The following is a 14,210-nucleotide window of genomic DNA, read 5'->3' as shown; positions in this document are numbered from 1 at the left end:
TCACCTGGGAGGCACTTAACGGAAAATGGTTATGCTAATTCATTCTAATTAGAATTAGAGCAGCATGGTGCAGGCCCAAGGTGTGTGTGTGTGTGTGTGTGTGTGTGTGTGTGTGTGTGTATGCGCGCGTACATGTCTGTGTGTCTGTGTGAGTGTGCGTGTGTGTTTTTGTGTGTGTGTGTCTGTGTGTGTGGCTGAAAGGGGTGCCGTTCACTTTCTTCATTAGGTTGTAAATTACCCTCTCCTATCGTTCAAGCTCTCTCTCCCTCTCTCCACCTCTCTCCATCTCTTTCTGTTCCCTTCTTCCTAGCCTTTTTCCAAATACGCACCTTGAAGCAGAACATCGCAAATATCCCCAAGAGTGTCCCTTCAGCTCAACGATGAGAAATCTCTGCTTGAAGTATCAACAGCACAACACAACTTCCCTCTGAGCAGTAAGATCATCCATTTATGCGTTCAGTAGCCATGTCTCTCTTGGGTCGTATTCACAGAGTATTTAAGCTTAGCCCCAAGACGTAACACTTAAATACAGCTAAAACCTGCCCAACCAAGTGATTCCTCCGTCACAAGTATCCACAAAGGTATCTTGCTGTTCTGTAGAGGAGGGACCATCAAGCCACTCGGGAATTATTTGATGATTGAGGTAACCTTCTCTGAAGCTCAATGTCGGTACTTACTTCAAAGACTTCTTAAAACAGACATTTTGAAGGATGTGTTTGATTTGTTTGCAGTGGATTAAGTGTCCTTTTAGTACCCCTAATTTCAAACAGATTTAGGAGATATTTATCATCATTGAAATAGCTCTGCCATTAGATGTTGCGATATTAAAATTAGTACCCAAATGGCCGCTATATTTTATTTCCTCTTTATTCTAGCCGTTAGGCGCTAGTTTTAGCTTCGAGATATTTTTGTGCTCACAGCCCCTGGATATTTTTATTTCTCCTGTGCGAAGTGCAAATGTCTCTGTTAATTCTCCAGGACTAAGAGCTGTGATGGGAGGCTCTTCAGCATCAGTGACCCACCTATTACGGTTTAATGGGAGGCATTATCCGAGTGATTTAAGAAAGCGCTAGGGAAGATTATTATCAGTTTCTCGCATGCTGGGGGCATGAAATCATTTTTATCTGTTCTCACACACACCACACAGGCGTGGAGTGTTACGGGGCTTCACTTTACACTTGCTTACACACACAAACACACACACCATGTTTGCTCGCTGGATTAGCCAATACCACCCACAAGGCCATCTTGTGTGTGTGTGAGTGTGTGTGTGTGTGTGTGTGTGTCTGTATCTGTGTCTGTGACTGTGTGTGTTTTGCAGTAAGTGGTGGGGCTTAACCTCTAAAATTAGATACATTACAAAAGCATGACCTGGAGCTGTTCTTGGAAATGTGTGTGCCTGTTTGTGTGCGCGCGCGTGTGTGAGTGTGTGTGTGTTTGTTTCTGTGTGTGTGTGTATGTTTCTGTGTGTTTCTGTATGTGTGTGTGTTTGTTTGTGTGTGTGTGCGTGTGTGTGTTTGTGTGTGTGTGTGTGTGTGTGTGTGTGTGTGTGTGTGTGTGTGTGTGCATGTGTGTGTATGTGTATAAAATATATCTGGTCTTGACCCTCGTGTATCTGCCTGTGTGTGACAGTCGTGTGATAACAGTGTGTGTCCCTTTGAGGAATCACCTGTAATTGTCCATCAACACCACCAATGACAGATGTCATTGATGAGATGTGTCCCAAGATTCTTGTTCAGGTAGGCATATACACACAGGCAAATACATACACACAAACAAGAAACATGTGATTCTGTGCATTCATTTTAAGCTTTGAACAGAATATTCTTTCTTTTCTACCTTTTTTCACCCTCAGTGAAAATGTTTCTCTTTCAGTCTGCTATTTTTTATGTGTATGTCACTCTTCTTCTATCTCTCTATCTCCATCTGCTCAGTCTCTCTCTCTCACTCTCTCCCCCCTCTCCCCTCACCCCCTCTCCTTCTCTCTACTTTTTTATTCGTTCGCCCCCTCCCTCTCTCTCTCTGTCTCTCTCTGTCTTGTTCACTGGCAAGGTGATGACACTCATGCCCAACTGATGACACATACTTCCATGGAAGAAGTTTCTCCATGTGATTCTGTTCCACCCCCCCCCCCCTCTCTCTCTCTATCTCTCTGTCACTCTCTCTCTCTTTCTCTCTTTCTGTCACTCTCCAGAAGGTTATCAGAAAGGAGACGACAAGCACAGGATAGGGCTTTTCCTCGAATTCTCCGTTGCCATGGCGAGAGACGTGCTCGGCACGAGGCCCCCGTCTCATCACTCGGCGTGGTATTCACCTGTAATTAAAGCTGTGCTTCGCTGAACTCTGGGCTCATTTGCCAGCGCAGTTCCTTCCAGCCTGCCTGAGTTATGGTGTCAGGCAGGACCCATAAAATGCTCAATTAAACAATTATGCACGTTTGTATCTGAGCACTCGACTCGACTGAGAAGAGAGACTGATTTTCTATTGCAATGCATTGAGGCCGGCAAAGACGAATATTCACCAACTTATGTCAGAGTGGATTCCTCCTATTCTCTTATAATATTCAAGGCTGTGTTTTATATTTCAATGTATTAACCCCTTGATGCATGTACTGACAGCAAGGCAACACAAACATCAGAAACATCTAGAAACATCAGACACCTACATTTCTTTCAGAACATGATGGCATGTTTTGTGAACTGAGCTTTAAAGGTACAGTTCGCTATTCTAATCCCACACATTTTTTGTAAAATTCAGCAAATTGCTCCTCACAGTCCTCCAACACCTGTCTGTTCAGTGCTTGTGTTCAGAAAAACTTGGGTGTTTATACACAGCCCTGGCTCTGTAAATGGGAAACAAACATAGTGGCTCGGACTGAGCCGTAAACAATCCCAGCCAATCAATACAGTGCTCCAGACGCACGGAAGGCAGGGGTGTAATTTGACTGGCTGTTGAACTCAAATGTCAACAACCTTTCGCCAAACCGAATCGCGGACTGCATCTTTAAAGGTTTTCTTTCAGCAATGACATGAACCCTTTGACATACAGCATGTGAGTGTGTAGTAGGTCTCAACATCACACAGCTCAGTCAGCTCACTGTCACTTCCGCTGTGCCAGAGCTAAAAAAAGCAATGTTGTATTTACCTGTGTCAGTGTGTGACATCAATGCAGTCTTATTTCTGTATTTTCTGTTCATTAATCATACACTTGTGTAAAATATTTCATACCGTATCAACCATATCTTTGCAATTTGATTTATAAATAGCACAGAATCTGTGAAGGATGAAGAAAACTATTGTAATGGAGTGGATTTGTTTAGTGCTGTAGCACCCTCTATTTATCAAGGGTGCCAAGTGTTTCTTTGAAGTACATTTTGTCTTTGTTTCTAGATACAGGGTGTGTGTGATTGTGTGTGTGTGTGTGTTTTTCTGTGTTTGCTTGTATGTGCATGCGAGTGTGTGTGTGTGTGTATGTATTTATGCATGTGTGTGTCTGTGAGTGTGTGTGTGTGTGTGAGAGAGAGAGAAAGAGAGAGGGAGAGAGAGCGTGTGTGTGTGAGTGTGCGTGTGTGTGTGTGTGTGTGTGTGTGTGTGTGTGCATGCACCTCTACTCCACATGTTTGCACCTGCTGTTTGAACATCATTGTAACTAAAATGATTCAGACATGGTATGGCATTACAGGTGTTGATATATGAGCCCGTTATATATCATGGTCTTGTGCCATGTGTGTATGTGTCAGGGTGTGTGTGTGAGAGAGAGAGATTGTGTATGTGTGTGTGTTGTGTGTGTGTGTGTGTATGTGTGAGAGAGACAGAGAGTGTGTGTGTGAGAGAGAGAGAGAGAGAGAGAGAGAGAGAATGTATGTGTGTGTGGGAGAGAGAGAGAGATGTATATATATATAGAGAGAGAGAGAGAGTGTGTGTGTGTGTGTGAGAGAGACAGAGAGAGAGAGAGAGAGAGAGAGAGAGAAAGAAAGACAGACAGTTCGTGAGTGTGTGTGTGTGTGTGTGTGTGTGTGTGTGTGTGTGTGTGTGTGTGTGTGTGTGTGTGTGTGTGTGTGTGTGAATGAGTGCGTGTGTGGACATGCATTCCAAAGTGAACATGTGCATTCTTCTTGTGTGTATTACTTTGTATTACTTTGTGTGTGTGTGTCTCTGTGTGTGTGTGTGTGTGTGTGTGTGTGTGTGTGTGTGTTTGTGTGTGTGTGATATGGGACACTGAGGGACAGATGGGCCTCCTTTAGGACACATAGGTTTAGGTAGGTCATCGCCTGCAGCGGGTGTGGTGCATAGCAGCTATTTCTGTTTGCATGAGTGAGGGGGGAAATAATTTTACAATGGTGGATTAGCTGAAGAATTGAGCAGCCATCTAGCGTAGAACATCCCTCTCTCTTTCTCTCTCCCTCTCTCTCTCTCTCTCTCTCCCCCTCTCTCTCTCTCTGTCTCTCTCTCTCTCCCACCCTCCCTCTCTCTCTCTCTCCCTCTCCCCTCCCCCTCTCTCTCGCTCTCTTGCTCCGTTGAATGTATCAGACCACACTCTGTGTTTGTCTCCTGAAGTATAGTTTATATGAATGAGGAGCTCAGTCATTTTACAGCAGCATAATGGAGTAGTCCGTCTGTGTCAGCTACATAACACATTTTCCTTTTTCTCTGTTGAATGTGTCGGACTGCACTTCTGCATTTCTTTCCTTCTACTACGAGTAAAAATGAAAACTGTTTTCATTCAAACGGACCTGTCCCTGTTCTTGGGGATATCTGTTTGTCTGTGTTTGGAGGTTATTCTTCGGTTCAGGCGTCATGTCCCTGCTTTGAAACCAACCTTGACAATCCATTAATAAAGATAAGGGCGAGGGTCTCTGTAGGGCAACCAGATGAGGCTAGTCAAACGTGTGTGTGAGTAAGAGAGAGAGAGAGAGAGAGAGAGAGAGAGAGAGAGAGATGGGGGAGAGAGTATATATGTGTGTTTGTGAAGCTGGAGGAGCTAGTGGGACACCCAGGTGTTGGGGTAGGTCAGACCGCTGTTTGACCGCTTTGTGTGTGTGTGTGTGTGTGTGTGTGTGTGTGTGTGTGTGTGTGTATTTGTGTTGCATGATGGAGGGGTGTCAGAAGGGGGTCGAGGCAGAAAGAATTGCAGGGTACTCAAGTGTCATCACAGGTCATATGTGTGTGCGTGTGTGTAAAAGAATGTGTGTGTGTGTGTGTGTGTGTGTGTAGAAGAGTGAGTGTCCTTGTAAAAGAGAGTGTGTGTATGTGTGTGTGTGTAAAAGAGTGTTTGGAGTTTGGATTCACCAGACTCTTCCTGCTGGGCTAGCGCATGGTCACTATATTAGCCGGAGGAGAGGCATTAAATCACTCTACGTGAATCACCTTCTGCCTTTATCTTCACAAATCTCAGCTTCAAGCAATCCTCCCACAGCCAAACAGCCGTCTCTCCTCTAAGGTAAGTGATTTCATGCAGACATGTGTCACCATTAATGGAGAGAAACTGATGCTGAGATGGTTATATGAAATCAGACACACTGATAGATGTCTCTTTTATAGTCTCCTGTGCACAGCGACCGTTGAGAAAAATATGTTTTTTTTCTCTCTCTCTCTAAAAAATGGAGACACAAAGCAATGGAGAGAGAGAGAGAGAGAGAGAAGGAAAAAAAAAGACTGTTAGTCCCTCACCCCCCACCTTCCAACCACTCTTGTAAGGGTCAGAGTGTTAGTGATGTTTGAGCAAGTGTAAAATATTTTGCTTGGGGACGTGTTCATGTTTTTGAGTAGTGATTCCTAGACAACTGGGCTTTCAGCACACAGAGGGAGCGAGAGACTGAAAGGGATAGATAGAGAGAGAGAGAGAGAGAGAGAGAGAGAGAGAGCGAGAGAGAGAGAGCGAGAGCATTGTTCAGGCGTAGTTGGATGTATTTGAGATGTGAAGGAGCCGTGTGGTGTTTCTTTAATGCCTGGCAGAGGCTCTGGGATCACTGCATGGATGGTATTTACTGTGTGTGCCCCTTGTAAATAAACAGGTTTTTACGGCTTAGGGAGACAGAGGTCGTAAACCAGTGCATTGCTTCCTCCTCAGCACTCTCTTACTGCAGGGGGAGGTGGCAAACTGAAACCTGGGCTTGATTTCTGTGTGTGTTTGTGTGTGTGTTTGTGTAATCATGTGTCTGATTTTTGGTGTGAGGGTGGGTAGGTTTGAGTCTGAACTTATGTCTCTGTGCTAACTGTGTGTGTGTGTGTGTGTGTGTGTGTGTGTGTGTGTGTGTGTGTGTGTGTGTGTGTGTGTGTGTGTGTGTGTGTGTGTGTGTGTGTGTGTGCGTGCATGTGTGTGTGTGTACGCACAAGTGTGTGCGGTTTTATGTCCGTGTTTAGGTGCATGTTTGTGTACTGGTGTGGCAGGAACAACTCTTTTAACATGACCTTGACTCTGCAGTCAGTGAATGTCACCTGTGCCACAAATCACGCGCCCCTACAAGAGTCCCATCTGCCCCACCCCCCACCCCTCCCCCCACCGTCAGGGTGAAGAGAGACAGCTATGCCAGGTCCACAGCCCTGGCACAAACCGGCGTTCGGTTTTTCTGTGCCCTCATCTAACGAGGCTCTGTCACTTTTCCATCAAGGGACCAGTTCAATGTCACCAGTCAGTTCAGGCAACAGGACACCACCAGAGGTGCCCGTCTAAAATGCAGAAAATGGCTGCTTTTAGAAATGTGTCCCTGGCTACAGTTTATATTAAAGTGCCCTGGTTGTAAAGGACAGGAAGTGAAGTAGCTGTGAAGTAGAGTGAAGTACAGTGTAACATACTCTACTGAGTATTTGTGTGCTGCTGCATATTACTTTGTAATTACATACAATTTAGGTATATTTGGTTATGAATGTAGTATTCATGCTATGTTATGCTACTCTAATTAGTGTTAATTGATCAATTAACAAAGGTACTATAATATTATATAATAATTATACTGTAATATTATATAATAATTATAAAATTATTATAATATAATACTGTTCCATTCCTTAAACAGAAAAACTCTATTTCTGAAGCATTCTATCACTTCACTTATGGCAGCAGATGACTTACTCTGCCATTTAAAATCTTCCCTGAATGTGGATGTGGTTTGACCTCTAACACATTCATTCATTCAGGCACCTGTAGTGTAAACACCTCGTACGCTGGATTGAATCAAGCTTTAATTATGAGATCGCAGTGACCCCAGCGTATGTCCTCTGTAATCGCAGAACGCAGCGGAGAGGGGTCCGTGTGATCAGTCAACCGCCTGTCAGTATGAAGGTCACCGATGACCCCCACAGTCTAATGTCATACAGGTGAAGTTAAATGGTGAGAAGAAGCAGAGCTACACAGTTCACTGATTCAATAGTTTCAAAAGTCCAGAGCTATGCAGCGACATTAGACTGGGGTCAGGAGAAGGAAGTGTGATTATTTAAATAGGTGGAGCATGGAGGAGAAGAAAGGGGCATCATGGGGGAGTATGACTGGGTGAGTCCCATGACTCATGTTAATGGATGTCACATTTGAAATGTGGAATCACAGACGTCATTCCTGACGTGCAGAGTGGCATTGGCATATCAGAACCGCTACAAGAGGCTTTTTTTTCCTGTCGTTCTTTTGAGAGGTTTGGTCTGATGGCATGGCCAAGGGTCTAATTCACTTGAGCCCTGAGTGTGAATCCATCCACTGGGGCATGAAGGTCAAGACTGAAGGTGTTTTTTTTTCCCCCACTGTCTGTCTCTCTCTCTGTCTCTCTCCTTTATCTATGTCTCTGCTTCCCCCATGTGTCTGTAACACTCGTCCCCCCATCCCTCACCATCTCTCCCTTGCTCCCTTTATCTCTCTTTATCTCCCTCTATCTCTCTCGCTCTCTCCATCACCCTCCCTCTTGTTCACTCCTTTCTCCCTCACCTTCTCTCTCTCTCTCTCTCTCTCTCTCTCTTTCTCCTTGTCCTTCCTCTCCCTCTCTCTGACTGTGACTAACAGCCATTGTCCTTATTTCCCCTGTTCTCGGCGGAGACTCTAATGGGGGCTTTGGCCTGAAGGGGATGAGAGGTATTGGGAGGTGTCCGCAGGGGTCAGAGGTCACTGTCTGGAGCGTCCGCCGAGGATGCCCTCTAATTGTCTCTATTACAGTTACACTTCTCAACTGCGCTTAGAGGGGACTGAGGCTTGACCCTGTAATACAAAGCACCGGAGAAAGAAAATAAATAATTTAAGCGCTGCCTATAAAAAGAAGCGCTGCTTCACATGACTATTTATGAAGGCCCCCCTCTCGACATGGCGGCGTCATTTTCAGTCTTATAATGTTCTGTGGGAAATGTTAGTTCATGTGTTAATTGCTCGTTTATGTTTAAAGCAAAACTTAATTAATTTACCGAACCTGTTATTGAATATTTATTTACGTGATGAAGCATTACCCTTCACACCGCTTAATAGAGAGCATCACACAGGGATATCCCATTCATTGGGGCCCACATTCATGTGGAAAATCATCATTATAAACCCGAGAGGCTAAAAGATTTGCCAGAACAAAATAAGTCATGTCTCTTTGTGTGACCTGTTTGTTAATGGGGTATTTTACATTTTACACCAGTGCACTGATAAAATGTATTTTCCTACATTTTGATACCATTATGTGAAAAATAAACCCTGTAATTGTCAGTTTTCAGCTTTTTTTGATTCATGGTATTTTTCTAATTCCTGTTTAGCAGAGCTGAAATCACATTTTTCCATAAGCGTAATTTTCAGTTTCACAGTACAGTTACCCAACAGGCCTTTTAGATAATTTGCCCATTACTGCAGTTTAATGGCCTGGCCCTGTCTTAAGGCAAGGTTTAGGCCACAGGCTTGTCTCTGAGGTCATGCGCATACAAAGGCAGATATTTGTGGTTGGTCACCCTGGCTAAAGTCCTCTTGTGAGAGACTGGATGTATATGGAGAACAATGCTAATCCTTGACCTAAGGGTGGCGCCTGTTTTGCTATGCTTGTGATGTGTCGATATGACAGCACTCTGGAATATTGACCGGGCGTGTTTGGGCTTCTTTACAGGTCAGGCAACAGAGCAGACAACTATGTCTGAAGGGTAAGTATGTGTGTGTGCGTGTGTGTGTTTTACTGCTGTATCACAGCACTGGATGCTTGTCAGACCACTGTAAATCAAAACCTTGATATTGTGACAAGTATTTTCAGTCCACTATTTTTGGTGTGGGTGTGTGTGTGTGTGTGTGTGTGTGTGTGTGTGTGTGTGTGTGTGTGTGTGTGTGTGTGTGTGTGTGTGTGTGTGTGTGTGTGTGTGTGTGTGTGTGTGTGTGTGTGTGTGTGTGCGTGTGTGTATCCATGCATTCTTGAGAGAGAGAGATCAAAGATGCACGTTAATAGTTTGTGTGTGTGTATTGTTCCTGAAACTACTCGCTATATATCGTAATATATATCTTATGTAACGAGCTGAAAATGAGGAGAGGTGTACTGTACTGTTGAATGTCAGAGAGGGCTACTAAAGGTAGTCTTTGGTGAGCATTAGGTGTAGAATAATAAATCAATTCTGAATGTTTACCATCTGGTGTGTTTGTTTACGCTTATGTGTTTATGTTTGTTTATGATCTCAATTCTTCTTGAAAAGACCGGTAAGCCAAGTTCATCTGTTGACATTATTTATCTACTTCAATAACTTTCTAATATATATAGAGAGATATATTTCAAAGGCAAATAACTCTAAACCACTAACCTTCACTTTTAGAAGTCGGTATGTGCAGGCAGTTAGGAGGAGTGATAGTGTGTGATAGTGTGTGTGTGTATGTGTGTGTGTGTGTGTGTGTGTCTGTGTGTGTGTGTGTGCGTGTGTGTGTGTGTGTGTGTGTGTGTGTGTGTGTGTGTGTGTGTGGTGCGTGTGTGTGTGTCTCTGTGTGTATTTTAGACAGAGAGTGAAAGAGAGGGAGGGAGGGAAATGACTCTGTGTTGTCATTGGCTCGGGTCATGTGGAGTCTCTGTCCGCTTGTCAAATGTCCCCCGAATGCTGTTGGGCCTCACCTTCTCACTTTTGCCTGTATGAATTTCACCACACACATTGCATGGAGTTTTTGAATGGGGTTTTTGTGTCTGTGTACAGGACATGTTTGAGTGACCTGTCCTTTGTGAACACCCACGGTAAGCATGTGGTCATTTGTTACAAGACTTGAAGTGGGAAAACCTGAAGTGGGAGATTCAATTAGCTAACAGAAAGAGTGTTGCTTCACAATACGTATTATTGCACACTGAAGCGCACCTCTGTTTCTTCCTGTGTGAAGGACAACTCTCCTGGCGTCCACTCCAGTGTCTAGTCATGAGCCTTTAGAGGTGCCATCATTGTTTATATATCACACCTGGACAGAATACTTCCATTCCATTGATGGGCTAGTCTAGACAAACCTCAGACACCAACAAATCACTCAGACATTTTCTTTCACTAATGCCCTAATGCATGTTCTCACTGGCTTCTTAATGTTGGTACCTCAAGAGTCTACCCTGGAGGTGCTCAGCAGCTCAAAATGACATGCACACATCCTCAGATTATACCCTTTGACTAGTGGATCTTAGAGTCTCTACAATATTTATATTATTATTATATTAATATATATTATTTATAATATTTTCTCAGGGGACATTTGCCTATAACCTCACCATTATTGCTGATGTGAAATTCCAAAGTATTTTTCTCATATATGTATATTTTATTTAATTTTTTCTGTTATACTCAAAAATGGCCATACTCCATCAATAAAATATCTCCCTTGTTTCTTTACTTTACTTTAATCTGTGGTCTGTGTGTGTATGTTTCAGTGTATGTTTGCTGTCTTACTAACTCAGTGTATCTCCCTGTTTGTCAGCCGTGTCTGAAATCAATTCATCCCTGTTATATACGTATGTGAGGCCTCTTTTGTGTTTGCTGTTGTCCCAAACTCACCCTTTTAAAAATGCTCCCAGTCGCTCTCTAACTGTTTAATTATTCTGCCGAAAGCTATTGATTAGAAAACGCTTTTTTCTTCTTCTTTGACTTGGGCTGCGATCTTACTTGTTGGCATTTTATAGACAAGTAAATAGCATGACAAATGATAGGAAATAGGTAGCAATTTAACCAACACCAGCATCTTTACATTGTAAAAAATAAATGGCTATTCGAGATAGCTGGAAGATTTGCCAATTCATCGCCTTAATAGCTCCTGAGCACTTTGGACTGAAACGGCTTTGTGGGTTTAACAGATGGGGCTGCTGTCACAGCGATGTCTCTATAATAACAAAATAAAATTACATTTTTTAATGTCCCCCAACCCCTCCCCCACTGCAGAAGAAGTCAAAGTACTCAGCCACCCGCCGGCTGCTGTTAAAGGTACTTTATGTTCTTTAATTCCCTCTCCACACACTAATTGTTCAGAAGTTTTCATAAGGCACTTAATCTATTTTAAATGACCGTTAAAGATTGGTGTGAAGCTAAAAGTTATTAAGATGTATTATACAGCAACCATACTTCATTTTTGAATCTGGTGTTGTGGTGTAAGAGTTGTGTTTGAAATGTTTTTATATTCACTGGAAGCTTGCATGAGTTCTCCAGAAGAAATGTGACAGCCAATTCTCTTTGGTGAAGTGCCTGCATATTTCAGTTTGTATTAGTTTTAAGATGTTAAATAAATAACTGTGTGTCTGCATAAAGCCATCTTAAGTTTTGAGATGTGTGAACAAATAAATGAAAAGCACATCTGCATATTTCATGTTTTTAAAGATAAGTATGAAAAGCCTTTGTTTTGATTAAAATGCCAACAGTTATCAGTTTTCTCTTCAAATCTGAGTACTCTTCTCTTCTCTCTGGTCCACCTGACCTCCACTCCCAGACCAAAATCCTAAGGAAGGGTGAGAAGCTGCTGGTACAAGAGGAAGAGGACAAGAGCGTGGAGAGAGAAAACACACTAAAAGAAAACGCACCCCCACTCAAACTCTCAGGCCTCTCTGTAGAGAAGCTGCAGGTACCAGGTTGGGATAGGGAACCAAGAACAAAGACCACAGAGCATTCTAGAATATTTAACCACGAAAAGTTCTATTGAAGGTTCTATTTAACCTTTCCCATGCTAAGGAACCATTGTGTAGTTCCAGGAGTTCCTGTCAGCTGAAAATATACAAAGCTGAGATCCAAAAAGTAATTAAATAGGGTTCTACAAAAAATCCTTTATCTGACAATTCTCACTGGAACCTCTTGGAGCTTTGCAGAGACTAGCAAAAGAACTCTCGGGGCTTCTTGATGGCATTGTCTTTTATGAGAGTGCATTCGCCTCAGTTAGGCTGTTATCTGAGAATGCTGTTGTTATTAGGTTGAGCTCTGCATTAATTCTCCAGATTGCATCATGAATCATCTCTTCCCAGGAGCTATGCAAAGAATTGCACCGAAAGATTGACATCGTGGATGAGGCGCGATATGATCTGGAAATAAGGGTGGCTCGGAATGATGTCGAGGTAATTGCCTAACTCGTCATTGTGTTTGGGGAAAATCAGGAAACTATTTGTTTTGTGTGCTTGTGTTGTAGCAAACTGAGTCAATATGCATATTAGGACTTTATGATTGTTGAAGTTGCATTTGGTTTTAGTGTTGCGGCAAAACGACGTAATGTGCTTGCCCTAAAGGGAGAGAAAATAATAATAAACAATATCCTATAACATGTAAATGCAAGAAATTGTCAAGATAATGGTTTCACTGCATCACTGTCTTCAAAATTGGAGCCCATCAAATGTGCATATATAGTCACTGACACTGTAACCTTAGGAACTCCAAAGACCTTCCTGGTCCTTACAGTATTTAAGTAAGAAAAGAAAAACTATTTATTTTATGTCGATATTGGCAAACATCACTAACCTTAACCAACATGTATCTAGTTATAACGTGTACTAACATAAAATGCGTATTGACGTCTTGTAGTAGTGTTGTATGCACAAACACAGTAGTCATGGACACTTGTTGCCGAGTGAAGCCAGCTGTTTCTAATAAATGCCCTCAGTACGTCTTCCTCATGTGTTTGCCCCTCAGCTCAACACCCTGAACGAGAAGGTCGTTAGCCTGAAGGGAAAGAAGAGACCCAACCTGAAGCGGGTAAAGAAGTCCGGAGACATGCTAGGAGGATTCGCCGAAGCCAAATCCACGAAAGCAGACTTCAAGGCCAACCTTAAGACCGTCAAGAAGGAGGAGGAGAAGGTGAGTTCTGTTTCATCAGTGTAATATGAAGTCAAATTTGACCTGGGTTCAAAGGAGATGTGCAGCTGCACACATACAAATGACCAATAGGGGTCACAAGTGGCAGAGGTCAGAAGAGGGTGTGTGTGTGTGTGTCTGTAAAAGCAAGGATAGTGTATGAATTCAATAGTTTATTTCTGTTTGGAGTAATGCCAATCATAAAGTTCTACAGTGGACATTCTCTCTGGGAACACTTCAAAAGTTATTTATTTAATAGCCATATCTTATAGCATCTTGTGGCTCTTCACTTCACACTGTGTGGGTGTGTGTGTGTGTGTGTGTGTGTGTGTGTGTGTGTGTGTGTGTGTGTGTGTGTGTGTGTTCACGTGATCCCTGCAGAAGGAAGAGGTGACAGACTGGCGTAAGAATGTGGAGGCCATGTCAGGTATGGACGGCAGAAAGAAGATGTTCGACGCAGAGAAGTAGACCAAAAGACACAGAGATTTGGGCATTATGTTCTTCCATGGATATATATTTTATGCTGTAGTATTGCACACATCCTGTAGGGGGAGATAATTGCTCTCCTGATTGTGAAGCAAACAGATATGAACAACTGTGGATAATGAGGATGTGTTCACTGTTGATGTTGGAGGATGAAGAACAGAGGGATGGGTGTGTTATATATGTCCACAGTGCAAACACATCTCTCATGTTATGCACATTTAAAGGAAAGATAATCCTTTGAATGTGCTACTTTTATGTATCTTTAATAAACTAAAAAAACGACCATAAAATGACTGGTAAAATGTGTACCTAATAATTATCCCTCTTGAGAGAATTCTCTAAGATCCTTCAACAGTAGATGGCGCTACACCTCCAAACTCAGGGAGAAACACTGGTTGCTCTTTTTTTCAAGAAACCAGGGCTGCAATTCCACCCAGCAGAGGGCGCTAAAACAGTACATCATGTCATGATAAGGATTCTTCCTGTTGTATGCAATGAATTTTTCAGACTTGA

At 42.8% G+C, this 14,210-nt stretch overlaps 1 protein-coding gene across 1 annotated transcript in view; it reads left to right on the top strand.

Annotated features, from left to right (window-relative positions):
- Positions 1–13,987, top strand: part of LOC105897536 (troponin I, slow skeletal muscle-like) — a 26,188-nt gene extending 12,201 nt beyond the window's left edge. The window contains exons 2-6 of the mRNA XM_031583389.1: positions 11,299–11,366; positions 11,866–11,997; positions 12,392–12,481; positions 13,050–13,214; positions 13,593–13,987. Coding sequence (XP_031439249.1) covers positions 11,299–11,366; positions 11,866–11,997; positions 12,392–12,481; positions 13,050–13,214; positions 13,593–13,679 — 542 coding nt within the window. The 3' untranslated portion in view covers positions 13,680–13,987. The remainder of the gene's footprint in view (positions 1–11,298; positions 11,367–11,865; positions 11,998–12,391; positions 12,482–13,049; positions 13,215–13,592) is intronic.
- Positions 13,988–14,210: the final 223 nt, after the last annotated feature.

This window comes from Clupea harengus, chromosome 16 (assembly GCF_900700415.2).
Source record: "Clupea harengus chromosome 16, Ch_v2.0.2, whole genome shotgun sequence".
NCBI classification, from domain to species: domain Eukaryota; kingdom Metazoa; phylum Chordata; class Actinopteri; order Clupeiformes; family Clupeidae; genus Clupea; species Clupea harengus.
The sequence above is the reverse complement of the archived record's forward strand: the minus strand, read 5'-3'. Positions and strand labels throughout refer to the sequence as shown.